The 16,249-nt window shown below is 37.0% G+C and overlaps 3 protein-coding genes across 6 annotated transcripts; 1 reads left to right on the top strand and 2 right to left on the bottom strand.

Annotated features, from left to right (window-relative positions):
• Positions 1–1,874: 1,874 nt before the first annotated feature.
• LOC121783473 (probable membrane-associated kinase regulator 2) lies at positions 1,875–3,410 on the bottom strand. The gene is made up of 2 exons (XM_042181557.1): positions 2,295–3,410; positions 1,875–2,222 (listed from the first exon to the last, which is right to left on the bottom strand). The coding sequence occupies exons 1-2, from the start codon at positions 3,406–3,408 to the stop codon at positions 2,116–2,118; spliced, it is 1,221 nt and encodes a 406-aa protein (XP_042037491.1). The 5' UTR covers positions 3,409–3,410; the 3' UTR covers positions 1,875–2,115.
• Positions 3,411–5,479: 2,069 nt separating this feature from the next.
• On the bottom strand, positions 5,480–7,634 carry LOC121785580 (uncharacterized protein YpgQ-like). 4 transcript variants are annotated; one of them, XM_042184052.1, is made up of 4 exons: positions 6,918–7,634; positions 6,715–6,812; positions 6,394–6,492; positions 5,480–6,104 (listed from the first exon to the last, which is right to left on the bottom strand). In XM_042184052.1, exons 1-4 carry the CDS (start codon positions 6,953–6,955, stop codon positions 6,073–6,075), a joined length of 267 nt encoding a protein of 88 aa, XP_042039986.1. In that variant the 5' UTR covers positions 6,956–7,634; the 3' UTR covers positions 5,480–6,072. The 4 variants fall into 4 exon arrangements, 3 of the variants coding, with proteins under 3 accessions (XP_042039986.1, XP_042039985.1, XP_042039984.1); XM_042184051.1 differs by having other exon boundaries at positions 5,480–6,057; XM_042184050.1 differs by having other exon boundaries at positions 5,480–5,834; positions 7,523–7,634.
• Positions 7,635–12,304: 4,670 nt separating this feature from the next.
• LOC121783790 (glycosyl hydrolase 5 family protein-like) lies at positions 12,305–14,457 on the top strand. Its single transcript, XM_042181970.1, has 3 exons — positions 12,305–12,887; positions 12,960–13,560; positions 13,884–14,457. The coding sequence occupies exons 1-3, from the start codon at positions 12,324–12,326 to the stop codon at positions 14,315–14,317; spliced, it is 1,599 nt and encodes a 532-aa protein (XP_042037904.1). The 5' UTR covers positions 12,305–12,323; the 3' UTR covers positions 14,318–14,457.
• The last annotated feature ends 1,792 nt before the right edge of the window (positions 14,458–16,249 follow it).

The raw sequence follows: 16,249 nt of genomic DNA, 5'->3' as shown, positions 1-16,249 counted from the left end.
GCAACTTCGAATAATGACCATCATCATATAATGCCAAATCTAAAATTTGGTGACAAATATTAATGAAAAGAGACATTACGACAAAATTAAAATGTCAAAAAAGATAAAGAGAAAAGGGGAAATCTGTAGGCTTTTCAATGCTTTTTGGTTAGAAGAGAAATCCCTAGTGCTGAAAAGAAACAAAGTGTTGTTCAATCAAGCTATACTCCGTAGTAAATACTACTAATATTTTATAAATTCAACTACTCCTATATTGTTGTGAGACATTCTATTATTGTCAAAATCACCCTAAAATTACTTTAGTCATTGTTATTTTCGATAATTGAATCTGAAATGACAATTAATTGCAATTGAAACTCAAATGTACTAAGTAGTAATTTAGTGTACTCTCTATAACCAAGAGGTCTGACTGGGATACTTATTTTCATGGTGATTAGCCATCATTACAGATCTAATTTTGACGAAGAACAACTACCACCACACTTTTACACATGATTGCAACTGTAATTAATTACTTACTCTAATTTAATACTCCCTCCATCAAATTTACACTTTTAATTAAAGTAAGCTGAATTTTGTTGAAATTCTACGGTATAACCGATAAACAATAATTAAATATGCCAATTTATTGACTATATAATGCTTTAATGCACATATATTCATCTCCTGCGCCAAGATGCAATTTTTTTCAAAATCAACTGACTATGTTACGCGTTAACAACATACATGAATGATGTAGCATTTATGAATTCTGATGAAAATACCAATTACTAAAATATTTGAGCTTATGATGTTAATTTTATAACTCATGTCGTTCCAATAGGGAACACACCATCAGATACATATAAAAACTCAAATTATAAAATTTTCAATATGATATAGTATAGTACTATTACAAAGTCTTCACAACTTCCAACAAATACTAATCCTAATAATAATACTAATATCCTGATTTTGTAACTGCTTATATAGTTGCATGCGACAAATATGCAATTGGAGTGAAAAGACACACATGCCAATATACAAGAGCAAAAGCAAGAATCTCACCATTTACTATATCTTTCACCCAAAACAAACAATTTCATTTATTCACATCTCTATCAAACTTAACTTTATTGCCTAATTCTCTTCCTTTGATAAAAATATGACTAATTCAAAAAGCTATAAACTTTACTACTGTTGTTCAAGTCCTTGTCTCCTCCCCTTTTCCCCACCCCTCAATCCACATTTCACCTCCCACCTTTCACTTTTCTTCACTACAGATATCTACCATATCTTCTTGTTGTAAGAACTGAGCCGTGCCGCCGGAACGGTCCCGCCAAGGACCAGCGTTGCAGCCTCCGAACCGTCGCCGATCCGTGCCTATGCCGTGCCGTGGGTCGTTGCCGCGGCACGCGGCACGACCCGTTCCGCCACACGCCGAGGCGACGTGGCGGCCTCCCATTCGTCGCTTGAAGCCCACTCGCTGCCCCGCGAGTGAGTTTCGTTTTTTGACGCAATAATTAAATTTTTTTTTAATTCGAATTTAATATTAAAAAAAAAAATTTTGCAACGGTATTATGACCGTTTTTTTGGACAAACTTTGGCGGATGAAATTATTAAAATTGCGTACTTTTATTTTTTTAGGATTTTAATTGTGTGCTTTTTTATTTTTTTAAGTTTAAGTTGTAACTTTGTTTTAATGTTTTGTGTTTTTTAATAAAGTGTATGTGTTTTTTATTAAAGTGTGTTTTTTTAATTGAATTGAGTTGGAAATAAAAATAAAAAATGAAATTGAATTAATAGTAATTTAAGGAACGGTAAAGGAACGGATGGTTGCAGGTTCCGTTCCTTAGTTAAGGAATGGAGTAAAATAGTACAGTGGGACCCTCAAATAGTAGTTTAAGGAACGGTTTAGGAACGGTATAGGAACAGCGTTGTGGATGGCCTCAATCATTTCATTTGCCATACCTCAATTTGAAGCACGCAAATCGAAGTAGCCAAATTAAAATAAAAGAGCATTGCTCTTTCGGCCTAGCACTTTGACCTACACTAGTTTATATCTTTATCAATAAAAACACATAAAATAAAATAAAAACATTACTTACAATCATTATTCTTTATCTAATTTCACTCCTAAACATTATCTAATCCCTTCTTCTTAGCTTCTGATCTGGAGGTTGACGACGACGTTGCAGATGGATCACTAACTGAACGGCTTAATATTGAAGATGAATCAACCTCTGCATAATTTAATTCTATTCATTATTAAAAACTTATATTCAATTCAATTTTGAAGAAAAATGGAAAAATACCTCTACAGGTATTGAATGATTTCTTGCAGTGCAAAATGGCGCCTTGGATTCCGTCCTGCACCTGCACCAGCGAGTCGTCGCGGCGGTCGGAGGGAGGCGGCGCCGACGCACCTGCGGAGGCAGATCGGCTTTTCCCCAAGTGCTTCCGCACAACTTTCAGCCCTGCCTGCAGATTCTTCCCCTGCGAATTCTTCACATTGCTCTCCGGCGACACGGCGGAGGCGCCTCCGCCGCCGGGGTGTTTCAGCTTCTTCACGTAGCGCTTGGAAACGCGAATGTAGAAAGGTTTCACCATTTTCAGATACTTAGCCATGACTTCCTTGGGCAATTTCCGCTCATCCGAAGCCGGATTCGTCTCCGAATCGTGAATCGGCGGTTTCTCCTTGGAGCTGCTGTCTCTGGTGAACAAATTGACGAGCGGCGCTTCTTCGAGCTTGAGCTTCACGAAGAATTTCCCGCTCGATTTCCCCTGATTTTCCCTCTCTACGATCCTCGCACCGCCGGAATCGTCAGCCGCTTCGGGATTCTCGCCATTGGCGGATTTCGATTTCTTCAGCTTGAGCATGAGCACGCGGAATTTGGAAGCGGATTTGACCAGAAACACGGGAAACCTAGGGTTCTCTCCGGCGGCGTTGAGCAGAATGCTGGAAGGCTCAATCGCTACCATATCCCCTTTGAAAAAGAGGTCGTCGGAAGGAGAAGCCGCGGCGTTCTGATCCGTACACTCATTGCTAGAGAGAGAAAATTTGAGCTCCGCTTCTTCTTCCTCTTCTTCTTCGGTGTCGGTTTCGTCTTCTGATTGGAGGATTTTGACGTCATTTTCAAGCGATACGGCGGTGTCGCTTTCGTGGTCAGGTAGGGCGAATTCGAGGTCGAAGTAGGGACCGTCTTCGCCGTCGGAGGAGTAAGGGCTCACGGCGGTGGAGACGGTGGTTTTAGTGATGGCTTTTGCGGTGGTGATGGAGTTTGCGGTGGTGGTGGCTCCAGCAGCGCCGCCGCCGCCACTAGTGCGCCAGTATTTGAGTAAACTGAAGGCTTCCATGGTTGGTAGAGCCAGAGAGATAGAGGGAGCAATAAAGGGTTTTAGAAAAATATTGATGAATTTGTGAATCATATACGACTTTCTTATTATAATGTCACATTTTGTATAAAACTATTTTATAATCTATTCATTTTCGCGTCCCAATTAGGATAACACATTTTCTATTTAGTTTGGGATAAAATAAGATAATAACGAGTACATTTTATTTTGTTAACTTTATTTTCCAATAAATATAGTACTTTTTTTTCTACAATTAAATATCTAACTCCCTTTCTATCTCTATTTAATATTTATGGACATATTTTCTCTTTACAATTGAAGCATCTTTAAAAAAAGTTAAATTAAGATGATATATTTCTGATTTATCTTCATAAAAAATAATTATACATTCTAAAAAAAAAGTTAAATTGAGAAGATATATTTCTCATTTATCTTCTAAAAAGAATAACTATACCTTCTCAATTAACAATGAAATACAAAATAATTAGTAAGATGGTTCCCTTTCAAGTTGGAAGTTCGAATAAATTTCTACGGAATGATTAACTCATCAATTAGCTGCCGTCAATGAATCTTGAATTTCTTGTACTACTTCATAAAGTCATTGATCCTATCATATATTCATGTTATATTATTAACCTAGGTAGATTATTTAGATTTGATAATTGAAATCTAGTAATTTTAAAGTTGTGTAGTCAGACCAACTAAAAAATGTACTCCGTCAACTTTAATAAGTATTGATGATTGAGATACAAACCTTTAGATTCTAACATAACTATGTCATTTTAAATTTTCTTTTCAAGTTTATGGAGTGATAATTGAGCTAGTTGTTTTGAGCCAATTAAATTTACTACTCCTACTATTTCCTTGTAATAATGTCCTGTCAAAAAATTGACTTTATGATTTTCTTTCTTGATTTTTAGTTCTACTTTTTATATACACCTATTTTAAACACTCGTAACCAAAAATTTCAACTGACAAAAAAAAGGAATTTTATGTAAAATGTTTTACAATTTTTGTTACATAAATCTAGAATAAAAATGGAATTTCCCCTTTCAAATCCTTTCCCATGAAAGTTCAGTTGTCTTTCTTGCACCGAAGCAAAATACATAGGTCTTGTTTGGTTGTCAGGATTCTGTCTGGGAAAGTAATCTGATTCCTTAAATTTTAAATTCCTGTGTTTGTTTCTGTTTTTAATCAAACTGGGAAAGTAATCAAAATCCTGAAACAATAAAAGTTAGTACAACTTTCCAGGATTCTAAATCCTAACTTTTCTTAGGTATTCTTTTTCCCAGTTTTAGGATTCTTATCTATTTAATGTAATATAGTACAATTTATTATTATTATTATTATTATCATTATTATTGTTATTATTTATTACAATATTTTAAAAATAATTTAAAAGTATAAACCATACTTAATTTCAGGATAATAAATAACTATAATTCAAATTATCATAATTATAACTATATTATTAATATTTAATTTTATTTGTATTATCATAATAATAATAATTTATTAAATAATTAAATATAATTATAATTATATAATAATATAATAATTATTAATTTATAAATTAGTAATTAACAATAAAATTGTAGTGAAATTTTAAATTATAAAATTTATTCAATTAAAAATTAAGTAAATATGATAATAATAATAATAATAATCTTATTTATTATTATATTATTATATATTATGATGTATAATCCATATTTAAACTATCCATCGTAATAATAAATAAAATAATATAATTATTATCATTTGTAATTAATAATTTATTAATTAATATGTATTATTATTTTTTATAAATAAAAAATGATAAGTATATTTTTAGTTTAGTGTTTAAATCAAATATATACTTTCAAATCTTGATATTTTCCAAACACGGGAAAGTAAAGTTATTAGAAATCATATTTCCAGGATTCATTTTCCCAGGAATCATGTTCCTTGACAACTTTACTTTCTCGACAACCAAACATGGTCATGGAGTGAAAAACTTTGTACTACTAGTTGAAAAGGGATAGGAGGGGTAAATTCGGTAAGAACAAGACATTATTACAACATTTATTTGTCTGTATACGTAAGTCATGTGATGTAGTAGCAGTTTTGTCAGCCTGCAATCGCAACGTACCATTTCAACATATGTAAGAATTTGGGACAGCTCTTTTATTGCGGGTGTGTGACAGACAAATATCCAACTTACATAAAACACCAACATAGCTGATTGTGTTGTGTGTGCAATTGGAGAAAAATGAGTTACTAATATTCTTGGTTCAATAATGAATGAAGCCAATATATGCCCCCCCCCCCCACCTTCTTTTACAACTAACTCACAAATTCATACCAAATTTTGCAACCAAATCAGCATTTTCAGTAACAGAATCATATCGGAGAGCCAATTATGACGAAAATACATAGGTTTACGAGAGAAAGGAAGTAACCCAACCTCATGCTCTCCAACAACTCCTCCATGAACTTGTGCCTTTTTCTGGAAAACGCTGAAAGTTGACACACAAAACCTGTTTAACTCTTAATTTGTGCGTTGCTCCTACAACTAATGATTTCGTGCAGAATGTTCATTTTTAATAGCATATGCTATCATCTAACTCAAGTTATTCGAAGAAAACAACTTTCTCGTGAAAATGGTTCACTGTTGTCTGCTCGTCTTTATCTGGGGATCCCTATTCCTGCTTCCCCCAAACGTAAAGCATCGAGCAATTCCTAAAAGCAACTCTATCAGCAATCACAGTTCAAAAACTGAATCGTACCTGTGAAGTAAATCATTTGACTCTTCAGTCATTACAATAGATTTTGCGGGGAAAAGGGTCTCTAACTTACATCCTTTCCGCTCTTCGTTTTCCAACATGGGTTATGTATTATGATCAAATAAATCTTCAGACAAATATTAGTTGTACATGAAATTAAAACTGAGTTGTACTCGTATATGAAATCAAAACTGAGTTGCACAATTGCCTGGAATCCAAAGAATCAAATATACCGACAAAATGTTGCATACCGTTGAAAGCTCATGCACGGCCATGACTTAAAGTAACATACCTATTGCGCCAATTGCATCAAGGCGATCAGCATCTTGTACCACTCCAAATTCTGGACAACGAGTGCTACCTGTAAGCCCACCAATTTCCTCCTTGAAGCCTGAAAAATGTTAGCAAATTCTATTATGGTAGGCTGGTAGCTGGAACACAAAAATAACGATGTCGCATAAGACTGATAAAACGATCACCAAATGGCAGAAGCATGCATTACATACCAGAAGACGGCTTCATGTAACAATATACAATGAATACAATATAGAACTGCAACACGCAAAATGATCCACTGGGGAACAAAAGAAAGAAAAGCTTCGGGGTTGCTTACCCATTCCCTTTATTATGCTCAATATACTCGTCTTCGTATTTTCATCTACACCTTCCTCCACGAGAAAGTTCTCAACAATTTTTCCTTCCGATGGATCCCTAAAAATAACCATTTTAAATTAATAAGACAAAAGACTAAGAGAGAGAATGATACTACTGAATTTGAATCAATGGAGAAACAAGGCAAGGGCTGCGCCATCAAACCTTTGGAGAAATACTTGCAGATTTTTACCAAAGGTCATTATAAGTTGGGAGAAACATATCAAGGATTTTAGTTACAAACATAAGTTTACCATTTCAAAATGCATCTGATTTCAAGTAATGCATAAACCATGTGAAGATAATTTTATTCTTAAAGGTATGGGAAAAACTTTTTTCCAAGTAGTGGGCTAATTTAAAAAAGGATCTAAAATATTAGTTAGTACGAAAACAAATACAGCAATATAGCTGCCAGAAAAGGTGTAGTCCATATGAAAGTACATCCTCAAGGGAAAATAATTACTTAAGAAACTACCTAGAAGATTACACCCAATCAAGCCATACTTGATACAACCGAATTCAACTTGATGCAAAGTTTGCCATCAAAGTTACATGAAGGTGCTAGCAGAACCAACAATTTTAGAGTATACCGTGTTGTATTTTGATCCTCGGAAAAATAATATCACGGTGCCGTAATGACAGGAAACAAATGATACAATGATTTCAACAAGATCAAAGATTTATCAGTAAAGAACGAAAAATAGAAGCCAAAGGAACAGAGGAAGTGGAGCCATTCATCTTAATCCAAGTGAGAGAGCGAGGTCTCTCACTCTGAAGACGTGGGCGGCGTCGTGGGATGCATCGTTTCCTTTCATAGCGGATTTAACCAATTCTTCTGCTCTTAGCAGTATGTCCCTCCCAATTTGCTTTCCCATTTTCTCTCGCCTCTCAAGGGATTGATTAGTGGAGGAAAATGATTTGATTTGAGGATGATACATACCAAACAGGAGAACTCGTCCCAAAAGACTAGCCTGTTAGGAGAGAGAGCTTATTTAGTCTATATAGGACATATCCGTTGTTCTCACAACTGATGTGGGAATTGAGTCCGTAACATTCGACCCTCCTTTAAGGGCCAACGTCCTCGTTGGTCACGGCCACGTTGGTCACGACTGGTTCTTTGCCAGGCCACCAGTCCGAGTTCTCGTTGGTCACGGCGGATTCTTTGCCCGGACACCACTCCGTGGGTCACCACTCCAAGCGGTCTCAAACGCACTCGTTGGTCACGGCAAGTTCGTTGCTCGGCCACCACTCCGAGCCGTTTGGGCTCTCTATGAAAGCACCAATTGATACAGACCAAACAGGAGAACTCGTCCCAAAAGACTAGCCTTTTAGGAGAGAGAGCCTATTTAGTCTATATCAGATCCGTTGTTCTCATAACCGATGTGGGAATTGAGTCCGTAACAGAGGAGTAAAAGTTCGATTTTTTCTCTACTTTTGTTTGGCAAAAAAAGCAGAAAACTACGTCTCGCCAACTGAAAATGGATCAAAGATTCTTCCTATCTTCCAAAATAGATGGTTAATTATTAGACTGACGAGTAATTTGGACTTGGACTTGGACTGTGAAGAGCCTACGCGGTGTGTTGCAACAGCTGCTTCTCACTGTGGTGGTTCGCGGCGCTGCGGCGGTGTCCGATAACACGACAACGATTCTTAATTGCAACAAATAATAATAATAAGAGGTTCTTCCGCTCAGTTTAATAATTGCAATATTGAATGTTTATACTATTACATGGTTCTAAAAAGGCATCACCTGAATTTTTTTTAAAGAGTAATAGCATCCACAACGGCGAGCAGACGGCGTCCGTCCGTCCGTGCCAGCGGCACGGAGACGCTGTCCGCCGCTGGCACGGCGCTGCTCGATGTATCGAGCACGTCCGTGCCAGCGAGCAGGCGACGTGACAACGTGTGATTGGCCAACGGTATAGCCGTTGGCAATTTAAATTTTTTAAAAAAAACGGATTTTAATTAAAAAATCCGATTAAAAATAAAAAAATATTTTCCCACTTCCCAAAAAATTATATCCGTTTTTACCAACTTTTAATTTATTTTTCAAATTATTTTCCCCAAAAATACACATTTTCATCTATAAATACTCTCACTTCCACACCAAAAATTCACACCACACTACACAATTATCATCCAAATTCTCTCATTTCCATTCTCATTTCTCATCCAATCTTTCATTCACTCTTACTCTTACAACAAAACAATGTCCGGCCACGGCGATCACCACCCGGGCTCCCACGGTTGGAACCACGATTAGTTCGGTTCACAACCGTTTCCTAGTCCGGAAACGGAATATTCGGCCCCTCCTCAAACCCAAGGTTCGAAAGTTCCGGGTGGCTACCGGCCTTACCCGATCGACGACCAAGATGCCCCCGAAGGGCAATACGGGTGGACACCCGAGCCTAGAGCGAGGTCGAGCGGCCCCTCCCAAACTCGGACTCCTCCTACTCGCGGTGTTCGCACACCGTACACTCCGGCGGAGATGGAGCAATTGTTCAAAGCGTTCTTGTCAATCTCCGAAGATCCGAAGATTGACACGAACCAATCCTGTGATCATTAATGGTGGCGCATCTGTCGACGGTATAATAAAAACCGGCCGGCTGGAATAATCGAGCGCAACGAGAGTATGGTGCACAACGCCATATACAGAGCCATCGAAGAAATCCAAAAGTTCCAGGGGTATTACCTCCATGAAGAGCGGTCGGCGGGGAGCGGCCGGAGCGAAGTCGACATCATCAGTTCCGCCTTGTCGACCTACCAATCGATGAACTACAAGCCGTTCAAGTACCTCAACATTTGGCAGGAGACACGGTCACATCCGAAGTATAGGGGAGGCGTAACATCCTCCTCTATCGGCTCCTCCAAACGGTCAAGGTCGGTATCCCTATCCGACGCCGGCTCCGAAGACGTGGCTAGCCAACTTGCCGGAGCTAACTTGGGTAACCCCGACGCCGGCCCGAGTGGTTCCCAACGCCGACCGCAAGGAAGGAAGAAGGCAGCGGCCAACCGCCGTCGCGCCGCGACTCCATCTGCCCCCGATCCCGAACCCGCTCCCGCTCCCTATGTGCCACCTCAACACCCCAGCAACTCGTTGTGGGGGGTTTTGGCCCAAATCAATTTGGCCGATAGGTCAAATATGACCCCGAGAAACTTCAATCGCATGTGGCGATGGTACGGGGTCTCCAAAGAACGTTGGGGGTATTGCTGGATGATGATTAGTCTTCACCGGGGGCATTTTTACGCTTAAATTGTGTAATTTTTATTTTTTTAGTAGTTTAATTATGTAATTTTCATTTTTTAGGATTTTAATTATGTAATTTTTATTTTTTAGGATTTTAATTATGTAATTTTTATTTTTATTGTAATTTGTAATATTATTTCGGGTATTTTTAATGAATTTTAATTTTGTAGAAATATTTTTATTTAAATTGAATAATAGAATGGTGGTCTTGTGCTCGTCCTTGCGGAAGAGCACAGATGTGGGTGTTGTGCTCTTGCCTAAGGGCAGACAGAAAAAGAGGGGCAGGGCCCACATCCGTGCTCGCTGGCAAGAGCACGGATGTGGATGCTCTAAACGGCACCAAATGACCCTAACTTTTCACTTGTTACACCAGTGACCCCTAACAAAAAAATAGCACCAGAGGGACCTAACGTTAAATATAATCACGAATCATGTTTTTTAGTCACTTTTCGGACGAAAATGCCCAAATAGCTTAAAAGGGCATTTTTGGCAATCCCTAAATTCGCTGACCTATGAATTTTGTCACATTTCTGTCAATATCTTCTTAAGTGATTTCCTAATAAGTTCTGGTACTTCATACGTGATTAAAGTTTTGTCAATATTGGTACAAAAAAAAAATTCTTATGTCCCTTTATTTCTAGTTAGTGGTAACAATATAGTACTTATATCAAGTAGGAAATTCATTGAGAAACAAAAATATGGAAAAAGTGAAGTTATTTATGCAATAAAATCCGAATCAATAATACACAGAATAAAAAATATTTCACATTTAATTAAATGATACGATAATTATTTTATTGAAAACATTGACATTTAAAATATTTTTTAATTATATATTATCGAACTAATTTATTACTCTAAGCCTAACTTTAAGACGATTTTTATGGTTGATATTTTATTGATGTAATTTTAATTTAGCTAAAACTGAAAATTTTAACATCATATGAACATTCAATCTTTAGATATAAATTTGCATAGTTTCTTGTCATTCATGATAAAACTGAAACGTGAGTAATATTTTGAAAAAATTCAAGCATGTGATATTAGCTATTTAATCCTTCAAGATTTTTTATTAACAATAGTATTTGAAATAAGACAACGTAAGTTTATAAATTAATACTGCAAAATTAAGATATTTTCATAATAAATAAAATTGATCCATAAATCAATGTAAATAAAATAAAATACGGAAAAATACCAGAAAATGAGTTTTATAAGGAAGAAATGATCTCATTTGATTAGGTTCATATTAATTAATGCAGATAATGATAAATATGTATATTATAATAAAAATAGAAAGTGTAAATAATGACAAAATTTTAATTATGTATGAAGTACAAAAACTTATTAGAAAATTACATAAGAAGTTGTTGACAGAAATGTGGTAGAAATCACATGTCAGTAATATAATGGAGTGATAAAAATGCCCTTTTAGGCCTGAGGGTGTTTTGGTCCGAAAAAACATGATTCGTGATTATATTTAACGTTAGGCCCCTCTGGTGCTATTTTTTTTTGTTATGAGTCACTGGTGCAACAAGTGCAAAAGTTATGATCATTTGGTGCAGTTCACTCTTTTATAAAAATGTCTGATAAATGCATCAGTCAATTTATAGAGTATGATTAAACAGAACTAAGGTGGTCGAAATGTAATTGATTAATTAAAATGTGTGTAGTCAACATGGATGTAGTTGTTGGACTAATACTAGATTGGAAAAAGTGTATGGACCGGTTCGACTATATATCATAATGTTGACCGCCCAAAGTCCAATCAAATTATTAGAAATGGTTCATTAGTTCAACCTCTAAATTAGCTAGATCCTAATTCCCTAGTTTTTAGACCACTGAAAATATCGTGGTTACATTGACTAAAACAGTGGCATAGTTGCATCAATATAATTATTAATTATTGTTACATCTTGTTCAAAAGAAGAATTAGCATTATAATAAAATTATTTTATTAGATTTTTAGATTTATAAGGAAAAAATTTTCTATCAAAAGTTCAAAACCAAATTGATGGCGTATAAGTGTCATTGGTGACATCAAAAGAAAAAGTAAAGCACCATTTACAACCGATAATTCTGTGCAAATTTATGTGACTTAAGAACTTCAATAAATAATGGCTTGAATAGAATGTGATTTTCCCCTCAGACCACCTAATCCCTTCCGATCAACTTCTTTCATTAATTCAAGGAGTCTATATAGTGTCCAAATCTTGGTAAGATACAGATACAATTTTGTTCCAATGTTGTTGTAAAAATTAACAACCTTTATCCCCTCCCACCCATATATATTGAGGCTGAATTGATCAAATAATTGTTGAGGCATGAATAACATCCTAATACACTTGTTCCTTCTCTCCTTAGCAAACCTAGTCTTCTCACTCCCTCTCTCAACAAGGTCAAGATGGATTGTGGATGATCTGAGTGGGGCCCGGGTGAAGCTCGCTTGCGTCAATTGGGCGGCCCACCTCGAGCCCATGTTGGCTGAAGGGCTTGACAAGAAGCCAGTCAACCACATAGCGGCCCACATAAAATACATGGGGTACAACTGTGTGCGCCTCACGTGGGCCACCTATATGTTCACCCGGTATGGCAAGACCACAGTGGGCCAGTCCTTTCACAGGCTTGGGCTCCGCGATGCTAGGATTGGGATAGCCCAGAACAATCCAGGCTTTCTCAACCTCACCGTGGTCGAAGCGCAACAGGCAGTGGTGGAAGAGCTTGTAGGGAAGGGTCTAATGGTTGTACTAGACAACCATGTGAGCCAGCCCATGTGGTGCTGTGGTGATCATGATGGAAATGGCTTCTTTGGAGATGAGGATTTTGATCCCAATGAGTGGCTACGTGGCTTGGAAATTGTGGCCAAACGATACAAAGATACACCAATGGTAAGTTCAAAATTCATGTATGATCCAATTTCTTCGGAAAATTCAAAATCTAATATGTTGATGGTGATATAGGTAGTGGGCATGAGTCTACGTAATGAACTTCGCGGGGTGCATGAGAATTCGAGTGTATGGTACAAGTACATGGAGAAAGGAGCAAGACGGATTCACAAAGCAAACCCAAACCTCGTGGTGATCGTCTCCGGACTGCACTACGATGTTAGCTTAGGGTTCTTGAAGCAAAGGCCATTGAAGCAAAAGCCATTCAAGAACAAGTTGGTGTATGAATTTCATCGGTACGTTTTCTCAAAGGGGCAGAGGAATTTGTGGCTAACAAAGCCTTTTCATGAAGCTTGCAATAGTGTTAGAGGGGAGATTGAGAAAGAGGCTGGGTTTCTGATTAAGGGTGAGAATGCATCACCTTTATTTGCTAGTGAATTTGGGATAAACCAGATGGAAATGGGTCGGGTCGAGAGATTGTTTTTGGGCTGTTTCTTGGGCTATCTGGCGGAAAAAGATATGGATTGGAGTGTGTGGGCTTTGCAAGGAGGGTATTATATTAGGAGTGGGGTTCGTGGGCTTGATGAGACTTATGGGATGCTGGATTCGGGTTGGACCTCCATTAGGAATCCCGATTTTCATCACCAACTTCAGCTTGTTCAACACAAAATTCAAGGTTCAATTCGATTACTATATGTTTCATTATTGGATGTGTTAGTTATTACACATATTCTTTATTTATGATCAAGAAAAAATGAGTTTATGAAATAAAAATCGTTTTTTATAAGTTTCTTTGATATGTTTATGCATTTTTGGACTTTTGGACAATACATATCGTCTCAAATTCATTTTTAATAAAATTATGAATTTTTAGATTGGAATGTACGAAAATCGAAACTGAAATATGAATGTTCAGCCTACTTTGATGAGATAATAAATAGTTAGGGCTGTTTTGACAATTGATGGGCTCTCGATTGGCATATAACATTTGTTTTGTAGATCCTAATTCAAGGGTTCCTACATACCAAATTTTGTACCACCCATTAAGCGGAGGATGTATTCAAGTCGACAATAGGGAAGTTCACTTGGGAAATTGTCAGAATTTCAGTCGATGGAATTATGATCGGAATACTCATTCTATCCAATTGATTGACACCGAATTGTGTCTCTCGACTACCGGAGATGGGATTCCGGCAACACTATCTCGGAATTGCAATGGTGGAAAGAGTCGATGGGAATTGCTTTCAAACACCAAATTTCAAGTGGCAAATAGGGATGAGAATGGGAATTATTTGTGCTTGGAATTGGATGTTAATAATTCATCAAGAGTTTTGACTAGCAAATGTTTTTGTTTGGGGCAAGATGAAGATATGAAGTGCCTACAGTCTCCCCAAAGCCAGTGGTTTAAGCTTATAATAGCAAATGTTAGCTAAAATGGCTTGGAGTTGAGTTTTATTATTTGATTTTTTTTAATCTTGTGGTTTATTTCACTAATTATTGGTGTTATATAAAGTTACATATGGGTGATAATGAAATTTTTAATGAAAGGAAGAGGTTACCATTCATAAAGCAATAACCGAATTACAAACCTTTTACTAGCTAGTACCATTAATTATTATCAAACGATTTTAATCTCATCCATTTTCTTATAAGATATTTTCTGACAAATTTTAATAGGAAAGCACTTTATAAAATATTACACACTCCCTTACACTAGGTTAGGTGACACGAATCTCCAATATAATGATTGTATGATAAATGTTTTTATGAAGTGAATTGCGATTTGTCATAAAACAAATAAGGGAGTTAGAGAATGTGAAAAGGAAATAAAAGTCGTTTACTAATTAAAGGAGCTCCCCTATCCTCTCTCACACGTATTTAACAAATAATCAATATATATAACGTGGATTTGATATTATATTGTCATAATTAGCCATTTAATAATTAATTAACGCGTGAGCTTAATAACAAGCATGTCGACCAACAAAGGAGCGAGCATGTGTACTTTTATAAATCGCAATAATTCAGTTAAATAATTATAAACAAAATCAAATTCAAATGCATGTAATGAATAAATACATTACACATATCTCGTTAACTAAATGGAAATGGTCATTTAATAGGGTTTCCATAAAATATTTTTTCGTTTAATAACCAAATCTCTCCATCGAAACTTTTAATTGTATATCAACACGAAAACATGAAAAGAAATCACACAAAAACAACAATGACAAACAAAATGAATCACCACGCCATTTTAATGGCTCTTTTCCTTCTTCAAGTCGCCGCCTTCTCCAAATCCGCGCTGCTGTCGACGTACTCCCGATGGATAGTCGACAGCGTGACGGGGCAGCGCGTGATGCTGGCGTGAGTGAACTGGCCTTCGCACTTGGAGCCGATGATCGCAGAGGGGTTAGACAAGGGGCCGATGGACGATATAATACAAAAGATAAGTGAAAATGGGTTCAACTGCGTAAGGTTTACGTGGCCGACGTATATGTTCACGAGGCCGTATGTTAAGAGATGATTTCTCTTAACAAGATTCCGGCGTCGCGATTGCAATCGTCGGAGGGATAAAAGGTAGAGGCGGGAGCTTTGCTCGTCGATCAAACCAAGAACAATACAGAATTGAAATAAAAGCGTGAAAATAAAATAGAAGGATAATAATGATCCAAATGAATAACAATGTCCACTATTTATAATAGTGGATACCCTAACTTAAGGAACAAGAAAATAATCCTAATAAATATGAAAAGATATGGTAAATCAATAACTAACTAAATAATATAGATATGAGGATAATCCTAGGAATATGCTCATATCACCGGATTACGGCAACCTTAGGGTTTCCAAATCCTTGGATAAATACAACCTTTCGGCCGCGAAAGCCGGGATTGCCAAAAACAATCCTCGGATCCTGAGCATGACGGTGGTGGAGCTTCACAAGGCAGTGGTTGGTGAGCTCGGGAAGAAGAATGTGATGGTGGTGCTCGGTAACCACGTCAGCCGGCCCACGTGGTGCTGCGCCGGAAATGACGGCAATGGATTTTTCGGGGATGCTTACTTTGACCCCAAGGAGTGGTTGCAAGGCCTAGCTGCAGGGGCCACAACATATAAGGGTTTTCCTCAGGTAATTAAGTGGATTTATTTTCTTAGAGAATGATAAACCTTATTGGGCTTAAAGCCTCAAATTCCAACTTCTAAAATCTCATGTCGCCCAATAAAGAAGCCATCTTCTTTAGGACGGACAGAGTATTTTTTATTCGGTTTATACTTAAATCCAAAAATGAACATGACCTAAAACTAACTAGCAATGAACCACTTGGCCACATAGGTTGTGGGCATGAGCTTGAGAAACGAGCTTC

The sequence above is a fragment of the Salvia splendens genome, chromosome 21, assembly GCF_004379255.2.
Source record: "Salvia splendens isolate huo1 chromosome 21, SspV2, whole genome shotgun sequence".
Lineage (NCBI taxonomy): Eukaryota > Viridiplantae > Streptophyta > Magnoliopsida > Lamiales > Lamiaceae > Salvia > Salvia splendens.
The sequence above is the reverse complement of the archived record's forward strand: the minus strand, read 5'-3'. Positions and strand labels throughout refer to the sequence as shown.